This window comes from Chamaea fasciata, unplaced genomic scaffold, assembly GCF_029207755.1.
Source record: "Chamaea fasciata isolate MVZ Bird 193981 ecotype frontalis unplaced genomic scaffold, bChaFas1.0.hap1 SCAF_9, whole genome shotgun sequence".
Classification (NCBI taxonomy): Eukaryota; Metazoa; Chordata; class Aves; order Passeriformes; family Sylviidae; genus Chamaea; species Chamaea fasciata.
In genome coordinates, this window is record NW_027094094.1 from 6893408 (window position 1) to 6908654 (window position 15247).

Consider the following 15247-nt stretch of genomic DNA (forward strand, 5'->3'; position numbering starts at 1 on the left):
GAAGTTAATAACCCTGTTGAGGTTTCCTCAGCAGGAGGCACTGAGATCAGGACACCAAATCCTGGGAGAGACAAACAGAGAAGGCAGAAGGAAGCAGGGGATGCCAAGGGGATGGGGGGTACCTGAAAAGCCAGCATCAGACTGCAGCTCCCCTGTCTCTGGCTGTTCATAAACCCACAACTATTTCTCTTCCTGGAGAGGGTTTGTGTGTTCCTCCCAGGACCGGATGAAGTGTGAAAGCCTCTGTTCCTGTGGCCGCATCCTCTTCCTCCTGCCCAACTGTGGCCATGCAGCAGAGGAAAGCCAAGGAAGGCTTTGCAGGAGCTAACTAGAGCTGGGCTTAGCAGAGCCTGATGCAGGACGAAGAACTCAAAATCCTTGCATTTATTAGGCTTGACTTTATTATTACACCACTGTACCACTGACCACATTTGGGAAAAACTGGAGACAAAATAAGTGGCAGCTTTTAAGTGTCCTTCTGGACAGCATGGGCTGGGAGGAAAACACACAAAGAGAACTCTGCTGTGCGCTTGCTGCACTTGCTGCTGTCTGAGGAGCTGCACAGGGAGAGGAGGAATGTAACAGGGGGAATACTCCAGGAATTCAGCAAATTCAATCAGCCTGATGTCGAACATTTCCAGGGATGGGGCACCTACCACCTCTCAGGGCAACCTACTGCTACAATACAGAACTACTTCCGTACATCTAATCTCAGTCAAATAGTACCTTTTAATCTGGGCAAGAAGCAGACGTGCAATTTAGAAGGGTTTTAAACATAAAAGCAAGCCTGCATGTCTCTGACTAAAATTGAAACTGCTGGAGGATATTCTCTTCAGTTGTGTTAAAGCAAGGAACACTTTGGCTTTTATATAAAAACTTACTTCAGCCCAGAGCATGCCTATAGGTTACTAATCTTCAGTGCTGATGTTTCTTTGTCTATTATTTGCATCCCCTATCTCCTTCCCATCACCCTGTGAGAGCTGGCAGAATGCATTGAATTAAAAAAAAAAATAAAAAGCAACAACAACTCCTCTGCTTCTTTTTTTTTTCTTTTCTTTTTTTTTTTTTTTCTATACTAGAAAAGTAGTTTTCCAACACAAAATAAAATGGTTTCCACCTCCACCACCACACAGAATCTAAAACCTTGCTGGGGGGTTGATGTCCTTCAGGACAGGGTGTTCTGGGAGAGGAAAGGTCACCCAGAGAGACAGAAGGAGCAGAGTGCCCAAGTCTGGGGAACCTCAGGAGAAAGAGAGAAGGTCCCCAGGAGCAGTAGATGTGTGTAGCAGTAGATCCCAGAGGTTCTGTGAGGTTTTATCAGTGAGAATGAGCTTCCTCTGGCAGCAGAGGAGACACAGCCCCCTTGCCCAGCGGAATGCTGAGGGACACCAGGCAGGATTACATGGGGACAGAAATTAATTTGTTTTTGTTACCTGCCCCCTTTCCTATTGCTTGAAATTTATTTTGAAACAGGCTGAAAGCAGGGGAATTCTTCAACAGGTTTTGGCACATTCATTCCTGAAGCTGCTCTAAAAATTCTGTCTACAGAGACGTACCCACAGAATTAACCTCTGCCTCCCAAACCAGCAAAACCCCACCCCAAACAACACACACCACCAGTATTGCAGATGCAGATCCCAGTGTTTTATTGGTAGCAAAGATTTGGGGATTGGAACAGGCTGTGCTTAGCAAGCAGTCAGAGTCTGCAGAACATCCTCCCTCACGGTCTCAGAACCACAGAAACGGTACCTGAGGATAAAGTAAATGAAAGCACCTTGAGCTGTCAGCAGTTGTTGAAATGATACGAGTGGATTCATTTTGATGTTAACACAACCTGATTTGTCATTTGAGACAACTGAACGGAATAAACCCTGAGCTTCTAAATTTGAAATATTACTGCTGGGGAAAGCATTGGTAGGCTGTATTCATTCTGCTTCATTGCCCACCTTGCTTTAATGTTTCAGTTTCGGGGTTCTTCTCCAGATTTAACGCTATAATCTCTCTCTCTATATATATATATTTGCACGCTACTTGTGCAAAGGCCACAAGTCAGAAGACGGGTGAGTCCTATCCACAGAAATACACTTTGTGTGTTCGGCAATGTGCTTTGGTGACTGGAAACTACAACCAGACTTAGGACCTCTGCTTTAAGGTGAGTCCAAGTGCTGCTTGGCTGTAATAATTTCACTTTGTTTGAAACTGTTTCCACCTCCCATGTTGTCTTTTAAGTGATAGAATTTAAACTGTGCATTTGAAAATAGATCTAAAATTTAAACTGCACCTTCTGTTCTAGATACCAACTCACAATGTGGATAAAAATAACTGATCAAGAAAACCAAGGAATTCATGTTTATAAGTCCAGGAAAATTAGTAAAACTGGATAAGTAAATCATGTTTTTATAATCTGAACATCCAAGCCATACTTCACAAAGTCTAGAGGAATCAATTTCAGCCTCTTTCCCTCAGCTTTATATAGAGCCTTCCAGTGCAGGCTCCAAGTGTTTGTGTTCTTTCTTGGAAGGGTGGGTTTATTATCACCATCCTCTTTAGTCAATCATGACCTTGGGGGCCATCAATACCAATGCAACACTTGGCTGGTTCCAGCTGACAGTGAATCAGACCCACAAATAATTTGTTTTTGTGAACAGTGGGGGCTTGGCAAGAATGACGCTGACAATCCAAGCCGGCATTAATTTTTTTCACCCAAAGGGTTATACAGAAAGTTTGCTCTTCTACAGCTTGGAGAGATTTTCAGTTGTACTTTGAGGTTATTTAAGGCAAAGGGTTGAAGTAGTGGGGAATGGATGAACAGTGTCTTGAAAGGAAGGAAATAAAAGGTTTCCTGGAGAACCTTTTCATTTTAATGCCTTAAATAGCTTTTCTTGTGAAAAGGCTTCCACTCCACTTATAATTTTGTCACCTATCTTCTCCAGTAACTTTCAAGATTTTCACAATGGATATACTCACTCTTTTCTATTTTCTCCAACTTCTACTGTGATAGTTGCAGCTCCCAGTTTAGGAAGAGTTGGGTTTATCCAGTTGTTGTTCCAAAGAAATTTGACCTTGGTAATGTCTCCTACATTAGCGTCTGCATCAATATAGGCGGTGTAAGTGTTGTCTGGCTTGAGGGTACCCCTGTGAAAACAGCATTTTATGGATGTGAGGCACGGAAACATTTGCTGTTAATTACCAGTCTTGTCAAAGGCTCTGCTGTGGTGGCAAGAGGGTAGAAATTTAGCAGAGGGACAATGTTTATCCTATTATACGGTAGCAACATTATTGACAGATTTCTGATGTAATTCATCCCAAATCACTGTTTTTCAGAGGCAGCAAAGGCAGGTGGGCCTGATATGCTGTCTTTTTGTTTCTCTCTTCATAAGATCAGTTTAAACGGAATTATTAATTACAAATACAAATAAAGGGTTATAGATGAAGTTTCTGTTCTATTGAATTTTTAACTTACTTGGTGATCTGGTACTGCTTTGTGTTCCCATCACTGCCATACAGGGCAACATTTACATATCCATTTACTTTGCTCTTTCCAGAGAGGGTCACAGTTATCTTGTACCTCCAAACTACACAGAAGAAATACAGTGATTTAGACTGTACCCAGGGAGAAACAGTCCCCAAAATATCAAATTCTAGGGTTTTTTTGTTGTTGTTTTCCTGTATGTACAGTATAGTTGAGACCAGAAGATACAAAACACCAGTGAGTCAAATCTGTCATTATGTCCTAGTGAGATTAACATGAGAAATGGAAGACATTTGCGTAACTTTCTGGGAGAGAAAAACAAGAAAACTAGTCCATATCATCATAAATATGATACAGATCTCAGCATTTTGAAGGTTTTCATAAAGAGTGAAGCTGGAAATAAAGGGGTGTTAGGGATAAGTACAGACACAGAATCTAAGCAGCATGAAAAAATTCTGAAGCTCCAGGAAAATCATTTTTGTGGGTGGGAACTTCCTTTTAGTGTGCAATTAGTAAAAGGAGCTCAAGAAGATTCTGATTTGTGCTTACAGGGGCAAACTAAGCAGTGTGTTGTGAGAGCTGGCATTTAGGATAACTGAGCTTGTAAAAGAGGTTATCTTGTCCATCCAATTCTGAAAACAGCTGTGATCAGCTTGTTCTTGGCCTTTGTCCAATGGAGTTTTTGGCATCTCCAATGATGGAGATTTCCCAGCTTCCCTGGGCCCCTCTTCCTGCATTTAACTGCTGCCATCGTGACTGCAATTTTCATACTCTTTAATAAGACATTGCCTTCCTGCAGCTTCTGTGCATTGTCTCTTCTCCTTTCTCCTTGAACCTTGCAACCCACCAAACATCTCAGTAACCTCCACTAGACTCCAGAGCTTGTCAGCAACTTTCTTGTACTGTAGAGCCTCAAACTGACGTTAGCGGTGGAGCAAAAGAGGAAAAAGCATGAAGAACAGAAGACGCTTTGCACTGTGATGAGACCTGTTCATCTGCAAAAGTTAAGTGTCAAACAGGAAAATAATTTTTTTACAAAGAGTATGTAGCAATAGAGGCATTCAAAACTCACGAGGAAAATCCTTGGCCTCTGCAGTATTCAGGTAAAGTTTCACTAAATCACTTTCAAATTTGTCCTTGAATCTGTCTGCATAGTGACCCATATTCGGGCATCCCCCTGCTGGGCACGGGAAACAGTTTCCCTAGTGAAAACAAATATATCTATTAATAACATTATCCAGCCAACTAAGGAAAAGAAAATAAAATTAGTCAAAGGATTTATTTTTAACGATGTTTTCAATGGGAGTCCATCCCGAAGCTCTGAGAAATACTTACTTCTTGAAAAAGATCATATGAAGCACAAGGATAGCCTAAAAATCCGTCAGGGTAGATGATACTGTCCGAGTAATACTTGTAACTCCGCAAGTGATTGCAAGCCACGAAGTCCCGAGTCCCTACGAGAAGATGCCCCCAAGTTATTCTCCTTTTCTCTTACCACTCAAGGAAAGAAACCCGTGTCATTGACGTGCACCATTCCTCCTCAAAAGCCTCGTCGCGGTTCTTGGAGCATCAAACATCAGGTCGGAACCTTACTGATGCACTCACGCCCTAAGGAACGTCACTGGCTCAACAGGTATAAAATGCAAACTTGAAATGCTTTATGGAGACCGACAGTGCAGCTCAGCCCAGCCCCTGCCCCTCAAGAAACACTTATTCAAGCAATCTGACCGAGTTTAACAATAGAAACGAGAGCTGCCTGAAGCAGGTCTTTTGTAGGCAACATTTTCATTACCATAACAAAAGAAAACCAAATGAAAAGTATTTAACAGTGAACTTCCCAGGGCAGGGCTGATTTGCTCCAGCTGAGGGCTTCAAAACAAAATTATTATTATTTGGGGGGTGCTTAAGAAAGGGAGACTCTTAAAATTAAAATAATGAATATATTATTTTCCTTTGTGTTGCCTGTATTTTCCTGACTTTAGGTTTAAAAGAAGACCATGTACTACGCAGTTATTTCTTTGTGCCTTAATTCCCCATTATTGATAACAAGTTTTCTCTATTAAAAAAAAAAAAAAAAAAAAAAGGGGAGAATGAAAAAGTAATACCTCCAGCTGCATTGAATAAAATCTGGAGTAAAAAGCTAGCTATCACAAACCAGTTAATGGATTCCCAGAGTTTAAGGTGTTTGCAGTAGTGTAAGAAAGAGCTCAGATAATGTACAGAAAAATCTCCACAGCAGAAATCTTCGGGCTTTTTACTTTATTTTTTAAATTTATGTGCAATTTAAATTTAGAAAGATACACAGGAATCCTCTGATACTTAGGGATTTTATTATAACCACGTGAAACAACAAAGAACAGTGTGTTTGAGCAACTACGTGCCAATCTTTTTTTAGCTGCCTAAAAATAGACACAATGACATCACTTCAGTGCAACTCAGATTGTAATCTGTAATCTGTATTTAACAAGAAATCGAATTAATTGCTCTGTCTCCGAAGATTTCAGCTGGAGACACTCTCCCAGGAGTAGCTGTGAACATCTTTGCCCAATTCAGGGCTGTTGCTGGGCAATTAGACACAAAATGCAATGTGCTGTTAAAGATCCTTCAAAATTTTTGGCACAGCTCCAGCTACTTTTGTTTCTGATATTAGATCCTTTAGAGGAAACACATTTTCCAGGGGCAAACCCTTTGTCTTGTTTATTTTTTAATAAACTCTGGAAGAGTGGTGTGTTTTGAGCATTTTAACAGTTTCACCGCAGTCTGCAGCTGCCATTGCTGGTGCATACACCAAAAGCTAATGTAAAACACATGAATTAGGGAAAGATAAGTGGCTACACTTTGAGGGGTGGCCTTCCCCTGAATCTGTAATGCAAACAACTCACTTACCTTCCCAGATGCCATCGATGTCTACGATCTGTGAGACAGGGTTCTTGTCACACCCGGGCATCTGCACTCCTCCATTTGGATAAAAGTCAAGGTGTCCTATAGCTGTGCTCATCCCAAAACCTGGAGCATTTGAAACGCGGGTAAGCATGTTTTAAGCTAATGTTGTCTCATACCTGTAGCTGCTGGCTTCAAGTTTGCCTGCGCACAGTGTTTTAGGACAAGGAGCTGTTAGTGACTGAAGTGGTAAATTTGTTCTGTTCTGCCACAGCACAAAACCTTGGTGAATTATCAGAACACTTAAGTGCCACAGGGCATAAATAATTCAGTTCAGTAAGTAATAAATAATCAGTACAGGAGAGCTGCATACTCACCTAAGTTGGGGATTGTGGGAGCTGAGTCTGTGTGGATAACGTCAACAAAGTCTGCATCAGATTTGTCCAGTCTCACTTCAATTGGAGTGCCTTGAAAATAAGGCTGTGCAGGGTCCAGTCCTGAGAGAAAAAGAGTTGTGTTACGTATCAGTAAAGAGATGCAGGTGTAGAATCTTCTTGCGTATCATTGATTGGTTGTATATAATGAATATCACAAATATAGTTGCCTATGGTTCCTTATAGCTAAGTAATATAGGCATTAATAAAATGAGGATGTGTGCTCTCTCTTACCAAGTGGCTTTTCTGCCTGGAAGTCACCACTGGGAAGCCTATTAAATTTCACTGCTTTAGATACTTAGGGCAATATTAAATGCCAACACTTGGAATTAGCTTTTTTTTTTTTTTTTTTTTTTTAATTAGACTTCTCTTTAATAGCATTGCTCAAACTGAGGTTACTGTGTCTGCACCCCAAGTAACTGATCCATTTGTGTGGTTTCTAGAGTCCCTTGCTTGAGAATACTCAGAGGAATTTGTTCTGATAGCATCCCACCTGCTTGGAGGTGTTGAAACCTGTCAGCCTACGTCACACTCCAGTCAGACTTTGGGAAAAAACATCTAGTTTTGAAGCAATGAGCTTTGAACTTAGCCGAAAATTGAATCAATTTGCTTCCCAAATTGCTGCAGCAATTTCAGGTGCTTGTAAAGTCTTGCAAATTGCACAGTTTTCGCTGCCTTATACTTGCATCTCTTCTTGTCCCTAGGCAGCATGTTTTGGGTTTGCTTTTAAACTGAATTTTGTAGACTATTAGTCCAGGTTTCACCAAGCCTGAAATCCCCGAGGAAAAATAACAATTGGAAAGGGTTTTGTTAATAATGTCCAAAATTGTCTTTTATGCATGAAAGGCCACTCTGCTTAATGCACAATGCCCTTGGCATTGCCTACCTGATGAATAAGGAGATCAAACCCACAGCTTTAAACTCTGGAAGTGCTGAACATGTTAAAAAAACCCCCAAAAAACAAAAAAAACCCCCACCAAAAAACCTTTGCTGTGTAACATGTGTGCAAGCAAAATAATTATCACCCTCTTTCCCCCCATTTACCACAGCCCTGCTCCTTGGGGTACAGGGTGAAAGGGCTGAGTTCCGTGACATTCCAACTAGCCCTGACTACACTGCAGCCCACAGATGCAGTCATGAGGGAAGGTGAGGAGGGAAGGAGCAGCAGGGTTTTGTTTGGTGCCTGTGGCGTGGCTGTGGCTGCAGTCACTGACCCGTGATCCTGCCGATGCCTGGGCGCCGCCGGCCGGCCTCGCCCGCAGCGTGTGCTCCCAGGCTGTGCCCGATGATATGAACGTCAGATGGAGAGTATCCATAGTCATCCTGACAAAACAGCAACAAATAGACTCTGCTGTGCAAATGGAAGACTTAAAAGGCGCTGGAAAACGACTTTTAATTTGCCCGCTGACTCAGGAACTCAGTGTCTCTTTTGCCAGTTACTTCTGTCCAACACACAGGTTTTCCAAACCTCCTTGTTCAGCTGCTTGGAGGTTTGGAGGTTGTTAAAACTGCAGACAGCTCTGTCAAGAGTCCTGAGAGGTTCTGTATCTTTCCAGAGGGCCCTTAATGTTCACAGAATGCTTGTCTGGCTTGCAGGAGTCGGCCAGGCAGGAACTCTTGGTCACACCTGGCAGCACCATGCACAGTGGGGGAAGGGCATGAGAGGAGAGATGCCTCCAGCATTTTTGGGCAGGAAATTTCAATAGCTGCACTGCAGATGTGGAGAGTGAGAGGCAGGTCAGAGCACTGCCAGACCCAACACACTCTCTGGTTGTAGTTATTTATAGTTCTTTTATGGGAAATTTGTGTTGAAAGCAATTAGATTAAGAGAAGGCTTCAGACCAAGCTTCACTTCCCATGTGAAGCTGGCTGCAAAAGGGGGCACCTCCTGCGGGTTTGGGAACTGTCCACCACAGCTTTCCCTGGGCCAGCTGGTGGGTGCTGCTTGTCCCCAGCCAGTGCTGCCAGCTGATTTTCTGGTGTTGTTGTGAGCTCTTTGGTTCTGTCTCCAAGAAAAAGAAGTTTGCCATATCCATTATTTCTGCATGCTTAAAAGTTTTACACTGCGTTTGTTAATATCTACAGAGTGACTCTTTGGCCGTAGTATGAGAATTTCTTGTAGAAGTTATTTCTAGACATGTATTTCCTCTCCTGAAGCTGGCAGGCCCTGCTGCTATCACACAGTACTCTCCTTTAAAAAAAAAAAGTTTGTTCTCAGCACAACTGATCGTGGAATAGAGAACAAAATTTTCTGCTGGTTACATCCACATTTGTGAAAGTTCCAGAGCTGTTCTTCTTTGAAAATCAGTATTCTAGCTATAGGTTTAGAAACAGCAGGCTCTTACCATGAGAACATTTACGAAATAAGCGATTTCCGCGCCCACGACACGGATGTTGTTCGATGCCTGGGTGTACTGACACAATGCACCTTTCCTCCAGCTCACACAGAAGCAGTTCACATCCTCCACAGTAAGCATCCTCTGTTTTGCAAAACAAAAGCAAAAGCCGTGGTAAATACAGTACGGGATCAGCTTATGTTGGTGGCTCAGCCACTAAACGTTGTGTGAAATTGTACGAGAATGTTTTGAAAACCAAAGCTGTAGCATGGATGTGTGCTCAGAGGGGTTTGTGTGATCACACAATGCTCAGAGAGGGTGACATGTAATGCAGTAATCATTTCAAATACCCAGGGCAGGGTTTTTTACAGAAAGGAAAACAATATCAATAATGAAACTTTCAAATTTTATTTTCAAACTTGGTATGTAACACTAAATAAGAGCTTATGCACCTATTCACTTCAGTGATTTAAAAGTACTATTTTAACTCAAATTCAATTAGAATATTTTTGATAGTAAAAGTCAAGAGCAGTTTTCTGATCCAGATTTGTAAGAAAGAGAATGTGTTTCATAAGATGGTGTATAAACTCTTGGTGTTCATTTTGGATTTATGGCTTTGTTTGCACATGCAGGCAGACACTTTGCCAGAGAATCAGAAGCTTTACTGTTTTCCACTGAGCTGGATTGTTTGCCTAAAAGTATTTTGTTTTAGCAGCTTAAGTATATGGAAACAACTGACAAAGGACAAAAAAGGCAATAAAAGTGTCTGTGACCATATTACAAGTGGTAAAAATCAATATGCAGAGAGGATTATTGCTCAATGGGAAGGAAAGCAAGTAACAGATACACATAGGAGGATTGATGCATTCGCAATCCCTTTTGCTCCACTCTTTATTGAAAAGATTCACTGAGACCAATTTGTTTCTAAATATAAACTAGAGTATTGTGAAAAAACACAGGCTACTGTAACAGATGAAGAATTTAAGGATTTATCTCATGCCTCTACATCCTGGAGAATTGATCAAATGGATTTAAGGACAAGCTGAAAAAAATTGTGAGCTATCTCATTGATTGTGAAGTTCCAGGAAACAAACCTCTATTTCAAGAGTGTAAAATGCAAGGCAATTATAAATTGCCTTTAAAAAATTATAAAAATATCAATCTACTTCTGATACTTCAAACAAATTATTAACTGCAAAATCCAACAATCACCCATCATTTTTCTTTTCTTTTGATCTGGCATCAAAAAGAAGCAGGCAAAGGGGATGCAATAAATGTGAAATACCTTGATTTTAGTTTCACATTGTTCCTCATAGCGTTCTCATACATAAAATAGGAATACATTATTTTAAAAATTGTAGTCGTGTTAATGGTTGAAAAACCTTCTCCTCAAAGTGACATCAACTGGTATTTTGCTCTGTGCTGCATGACTAGGGGCTTTCATTAGCTCCAGCTGCAATTAGAAGCGTGTTTGGAGGACTTGAGAAAACCACAAGCTGGAATTGCACTTTGCATACCGACAGGGTTAAGAAATAATTTGTGGAATGAGCACAAAAATCAATAAAGCAGAGTGCTTTACTACAGTCAGTGCTCATAGCCGAGTCCTAGACTGAAAGCTTTGTTTGAAATGCTCCCCTTGAGGTCCCCTTTGGATGTACATTTCTACATCTTTATTACTTTTGGTAATGGCCAGCCCAAGTGCTCAGCCTCCAGCACCCAATTGGCAGCCCAAACCTTCCTGATAGACCTTCCACATCTAGAAACCTTCTCTTGGCTGGAGAATTAGGATGCAGGACTAATCTGGAGGCTGTAGTTATTTCTGGAATCACCCTGATCCTAGCCAGTATCTTACTCCAGGCTTCGTGCTCTTTTTACCAAGGAAAAGTCTAATTTCTATCTCTCTCATGTCTCTAAAGAGAAAAGCTGAATGCATTTTACCTCATGCATGTCCTCAAGGTGCAAAGCTACATGTTCAATTTGGTAACAATCTGAGAAGGTGAACTATTTTTCGCTTTCTTATCACTACAAATACCATGAGAAAAATTAGTTAGAAATAGAGAAAAGAGACAATTTATATGAATGTGTTTGTAAATGCAAACTAAGGGTGTCCCTGTGGTACCTACCTGGCATATGTCTGACAGCCAGTCTTCTTCTCCCTTGTCTACAAATCCATGCACAATAAATTTGGTCTTCCTGCTTGCATTAAAATTTGAGGCCTCGATTGTTGACTTATCAACAGCAGACACCTCCTATATTAATACAGATTTTAAAAGAATAAAATTAGCATAAATAAGATCTTAATAAACCTTTAAATCTGCTTTCTGTAAATAAGTTTTCCGAATCGCAAAGACTTGAACTGTGCTTATCTCTACAGGCGTTTGAAAGTTTTGCAATGTTGAACTCATCTGCAAGAGTGCCCAGGAAGTTTTATGAGTACCTCTCCATTTGAAGCAAGCCTTGACACCCATCTTAGAGCAGGCAAGACTTCAGCGTGCTTTGATTTTATCTGTGGAAAATAATTACCCCAAAATGCCCAGTTTCCCATTAGTTCTCAATGGGGATCCTGCCAAGGAGCTGGAAGAGGTGGTCTTTTGAATAATAGTGGAGATCTGGCCATTTTTAACACTTTTCAGGGACACGGCTGGAGTCTGTGTTTATTAACAATTTCTTGAGTGATTCACTAAGGTTTAAACCACAGCAGTTCTTACTTGAAAGTCATCAGTGTTTTCTCTAGTGTACAGGAGGAAGTGGGTGTCTATGCTCTCTGGTTTCCAGGGTAATTTGCGGATTGGCCTCTCTGCGGTCCCAGACCATGGCCTATCATCTGTGAAGCACCCGAGCCTTTCATAGCAAACTTCGTCCCCTGTGGCATGAAGACCAAAACAATAATGTGTGAACGAACAGAGAAATGGAGCAGACAGAACTCATAACATGGCTTCTCTGGGGGTCTTATTTTCCCTTGAAAATCTCAGAGTTTACAGAAAGCCAGGAGCAGCAGTTGCCCTTTCCCAGATCTTGAGAGGCTGCAGTTTATCCCAAGGAGAGAAGCCACCCTATTGCTCATCAATGAAATCTTCGGAGAAGTTCCTCTGTGATATCCTGTGCAATACCTTGGGAATCCACCCCCAGCTGTTGCTTTGCCCAAGGCAGAGACAGCTGGTGAGTTTCTCCTAATGCCAAGCCAAAATATTGCAGATAATCAGCAATAAATTGAGACTGTGCTGAACAGCTTACATGAGAAGTCTTATACTGCACAAGCCAGTGTCTTCTGCTGAATACAAAGCTATACCCTCATTAGACTGCCTCCACCCCCTGGCCATGGCTTTTTTCCCTTTTCCATCACTAATAAGAGTACAAGAAATAATTTTCTATGTTCACTAGAGCAGTAGCTTTTTTTCTGAGATAGAAAACATCAGCTTTTCTTGCTCACTCCTACAGAATTCGCAGAGTGGAGAAGAAAACATGCATCCTCTCATCTCACAATTCCTGTATGGAAAAGTGAACAACATTAACCTCAATCAGTAAGTTTTAAGGCACCAGGGTGTAGAATAATACCTAGAAAATAGGTGTATTTTTACAGCAGCATAGAAAGGCAATACAAACACTAATGCCATATGCTTACCTTCTGCTGCGCTGAGCAGAAACAGGGCAAGAATCCAAATTCCAAGCATCTGGAACAGCAGAAAAAGAAGCAGCTAGGACTTGCTAGCCCACTCGTTTAGCAAGCACACTCAGCCCCCTGGTGCTGAATTTTCTCGAGGTGAACAGAGTGCCTGTTGTTTCTGCAGGATGTCTCCCTGACTGCTGTGTGTGCCAGACAGGTGTGAGTCAGCTTTGTGTTCTGCATGCTCCACGAGAGATTGGGGGGCCATAAACATGCAAAAGCATAGCTTAAAGCCAGGGTGATTTTTTTTTCTTTCTAATCATATGTATAGGAGCTACTTAGGAATTAGCATTAGGACTAACAGAACATGAGTTGCCATTCCCCTTCACGCTCCTGTGCTGTGAGAAGCCACAAATGTGACAAGGTACAAGGAAAAACCCCCAGACCTGAACTACTTACGATGCAGTCTTGAAGCTCCTGGCATTAATGTGTAAACTTTGCATGTATTTTTATAGTCTGCTTTATCCTTGGAACTGTTTCTAGAAAGATAAGAGTATTTGCTTCAGATTATAGCTTATAGATAAACTGGAACATAACCTTAATTGTTGGTTTCTCTGATAGCTCCAAAATCCATGGACATAGATTTCTTGAGCTGGATCTCCACAATATGATTGGAGCTCCAGCGGCTGGTAATTCCCAGGCAGCAACTCATCAGTGGCCCATGAAAGAGAATTATATGGATCTTTGTGTCTTGTCTTGGCTGGGAAGGCTTTTATGTTTGGTGTGGTGTTGTTGGGGTGCAGGAATTCTACAGGGAGAGTTAGTAGGGAACCACATCATTTTTAAGTCCCATTCCTTGCCCTGTATCAAGTGACTTCACATGTGAAATGCTCCTGTGTTTTCTGGGTCTTTTGATGAAGGCTTATCCATCTTGGAAAACTCTTAGTGGGCTTCCTATATTCTTTTCATAGTGAAAGAGTTTGACCTTCTCCTGGCATCCCTTTAATTTCCTTGCTGAAATAAGTAGATGTAAAAGGACAGTTGTTTAACCCCTGGGATCTTTTCTCTACTATCCATGTAAGCCAGGCTTAGAAAAAAGTTCTGAGCGATGAACTGAGAGCAAACACACTGGAAATATATACAAATAATATACAAAAATCCCCACTGAGATATGGCTGGAACACTACAATGCTCCGTAGATTGCTCTAGTAGAAACATCAACTAAAAGATGAAAAGCAGCCTGTGCAAATGCACAAGACCAGGTCTGGCAACCCCTTGGACTGTTTGTCTCTAGAAGGAGGCTCTAAGTGAACTCAAGAAGAAATGGGACCTGAGCTGACTCCCCTTAGAGAGCTTTTTCAGCTTGGCTATACTTCATGGCTATATGTTTGCAGAGTTGATGTTCCCTGATCTCCACCTCTGGGAATGACCAAATGGATACCAGGTGTTCCACTGCTATCAGCGGTGCTAATGGAGTTTATTTCTTTAAACAGCTAAATTTTACTTTTTGTTAAGACACCACCTTTGATACTGATTTAGTGCTGCTGTCTTACTTGAGGTGGGATTTTGGTTTGTAAATAGGTTTGTATCAGTGGAATCAGTTCATGCCCCAGTGCACTGACAAGATTTAACACTTGTTCAAAACAAAGGGGGAACAGTTTTCCCATTTAATTTAAGAGCTGGTGGAAAAGATTTGAGTTAGGATTTTATCTGTTAGTCTGCTGCTCTTATTCAGTACTGTAATAATACAGGTAAGACAGAATAAATGGACAATTCCTTAGGCCATGGTCAGCTGGATTTCAGCTGCTTGCTTCTCCTGTGGGAAGGGTGGGCAGGGCTGGGATGAAGGTCCCTCAGTACAATGCAGTGTGCCTGGAGGAGATGCTCTGGTCCTTGTGGCCTCACAGCTGGGGACTTTGGAAGAAGGATGGATTTTGAATTAAAAAAAAAAATAAAATTAAGGCACAGCTATGTTTCTCCAACCCTGAAGAAGGTGTAGTCTGGAGTAGGAAGCAGCAGAGGAGAGGACTGGATTTATGGTGCTGCAGGATGCTGTGGCTCTCTCTTGGGACTCTGTGGAGCTTCCCAGCATTGTTCACGTTTTCCTTGCCATGTGTCAATTCCCCAGGAGACTTGCAGGACTCAGAACTGCAGGTGTCTCTGGCTGAAGCTCAGACTTGTGTTTAGTTTTGCTTTTAATTTTTTACACACTTGTGTTTAGTCAAGGTTACAACTGGGTTGGGGGTTTTCCTAAAAAAAAAAAAAATTCATTCAGAAGTCAATACTCATAAATGTGTTCTCATGGTATTTCTACTCCTATTTCTTAGAAGTTAATCTGCCCAAATACTTGTACGTAATTTATCAAACATGGGGAAATGGGAGTAAATAAATTATTAACTCTTTCTTCCTATTCATTAGCTCAGAGCTTGGGTTTTATACTTGGAAAAATATCCACTGCCTTGGTCTCTTACAGCTGCAGGAGGCTCACTCATACCATGCTCTGCAGAGCAGTAATGGTCAC

The 15247-nt window shown here is 41.5% G+C and overlaps 1 protein-coding gene across 1 annotated transcript; it reads right to left on the minus strand.

Annotated features, from left to right (window-relative positions):
- Nucleotides 1–1622: 1622 nt before the first annotated feature.
- LOC136293823 (pancreatic triacylglycerol lipase-like) lies at nucleotides 1623–13198 on the minus strand. Its single transcript, XM_066190858.1, has 13 exons — nucleotides 13186–13198; nucleotides 12745–12793; nucleotides 11831–11985; nucleotides 11246–11371; nucleotides 9132–9266; nucleotides 8001–8109; nucleotides 6730–6849; nucleotides 6359–6478; nucleotides 4808–4926; nucleotides 4545–4674; nucleotides 3464–3575; nucleotides 2968–3135; nucleotides 1623–1749 (listed from the first exon to the last, which is right to left on the minus strand). Exons 2-13 carry the CDS (start codon nucleotides 12791–12793, stop codon nucleotides 1686–1688), a joined length of 1407 nt encoding a protein of 468 aa, XP_066046955.1. The 5' UTR covers nucleotides 13186–13198; the 3' UTR covers nucleotides 1623–1685.
- Nucleotides 13199–15247: the final 2049 nt, after the last annotated feature.

Excerpts from the sequence above, each read along its gene's own strand:
- LOC136293823 (XM_066190858.1), bottom strand. The coding sequence starts at position 12,793 with ATGCTTGGAATTTGGATTCTTGCCCTGTTTCTGCTCAGCGCAGCAGAA. Across the intron at positions 9,267-11,245 it reads GGCTGTCAGACATATGCCAG|AGGATGCTTACTGTGGAGGA; the intron begins GTAGGTACCACA and ends TTTGCAAAACAG. Across the intron at positions 1,750-2,967 it reads GTTGGAGAAAATAGAAAAGA|GTACCGTTTCTGTGGTTCTG; the intron begins GTGAGTATATCC and ends CTTTATCCTCAG.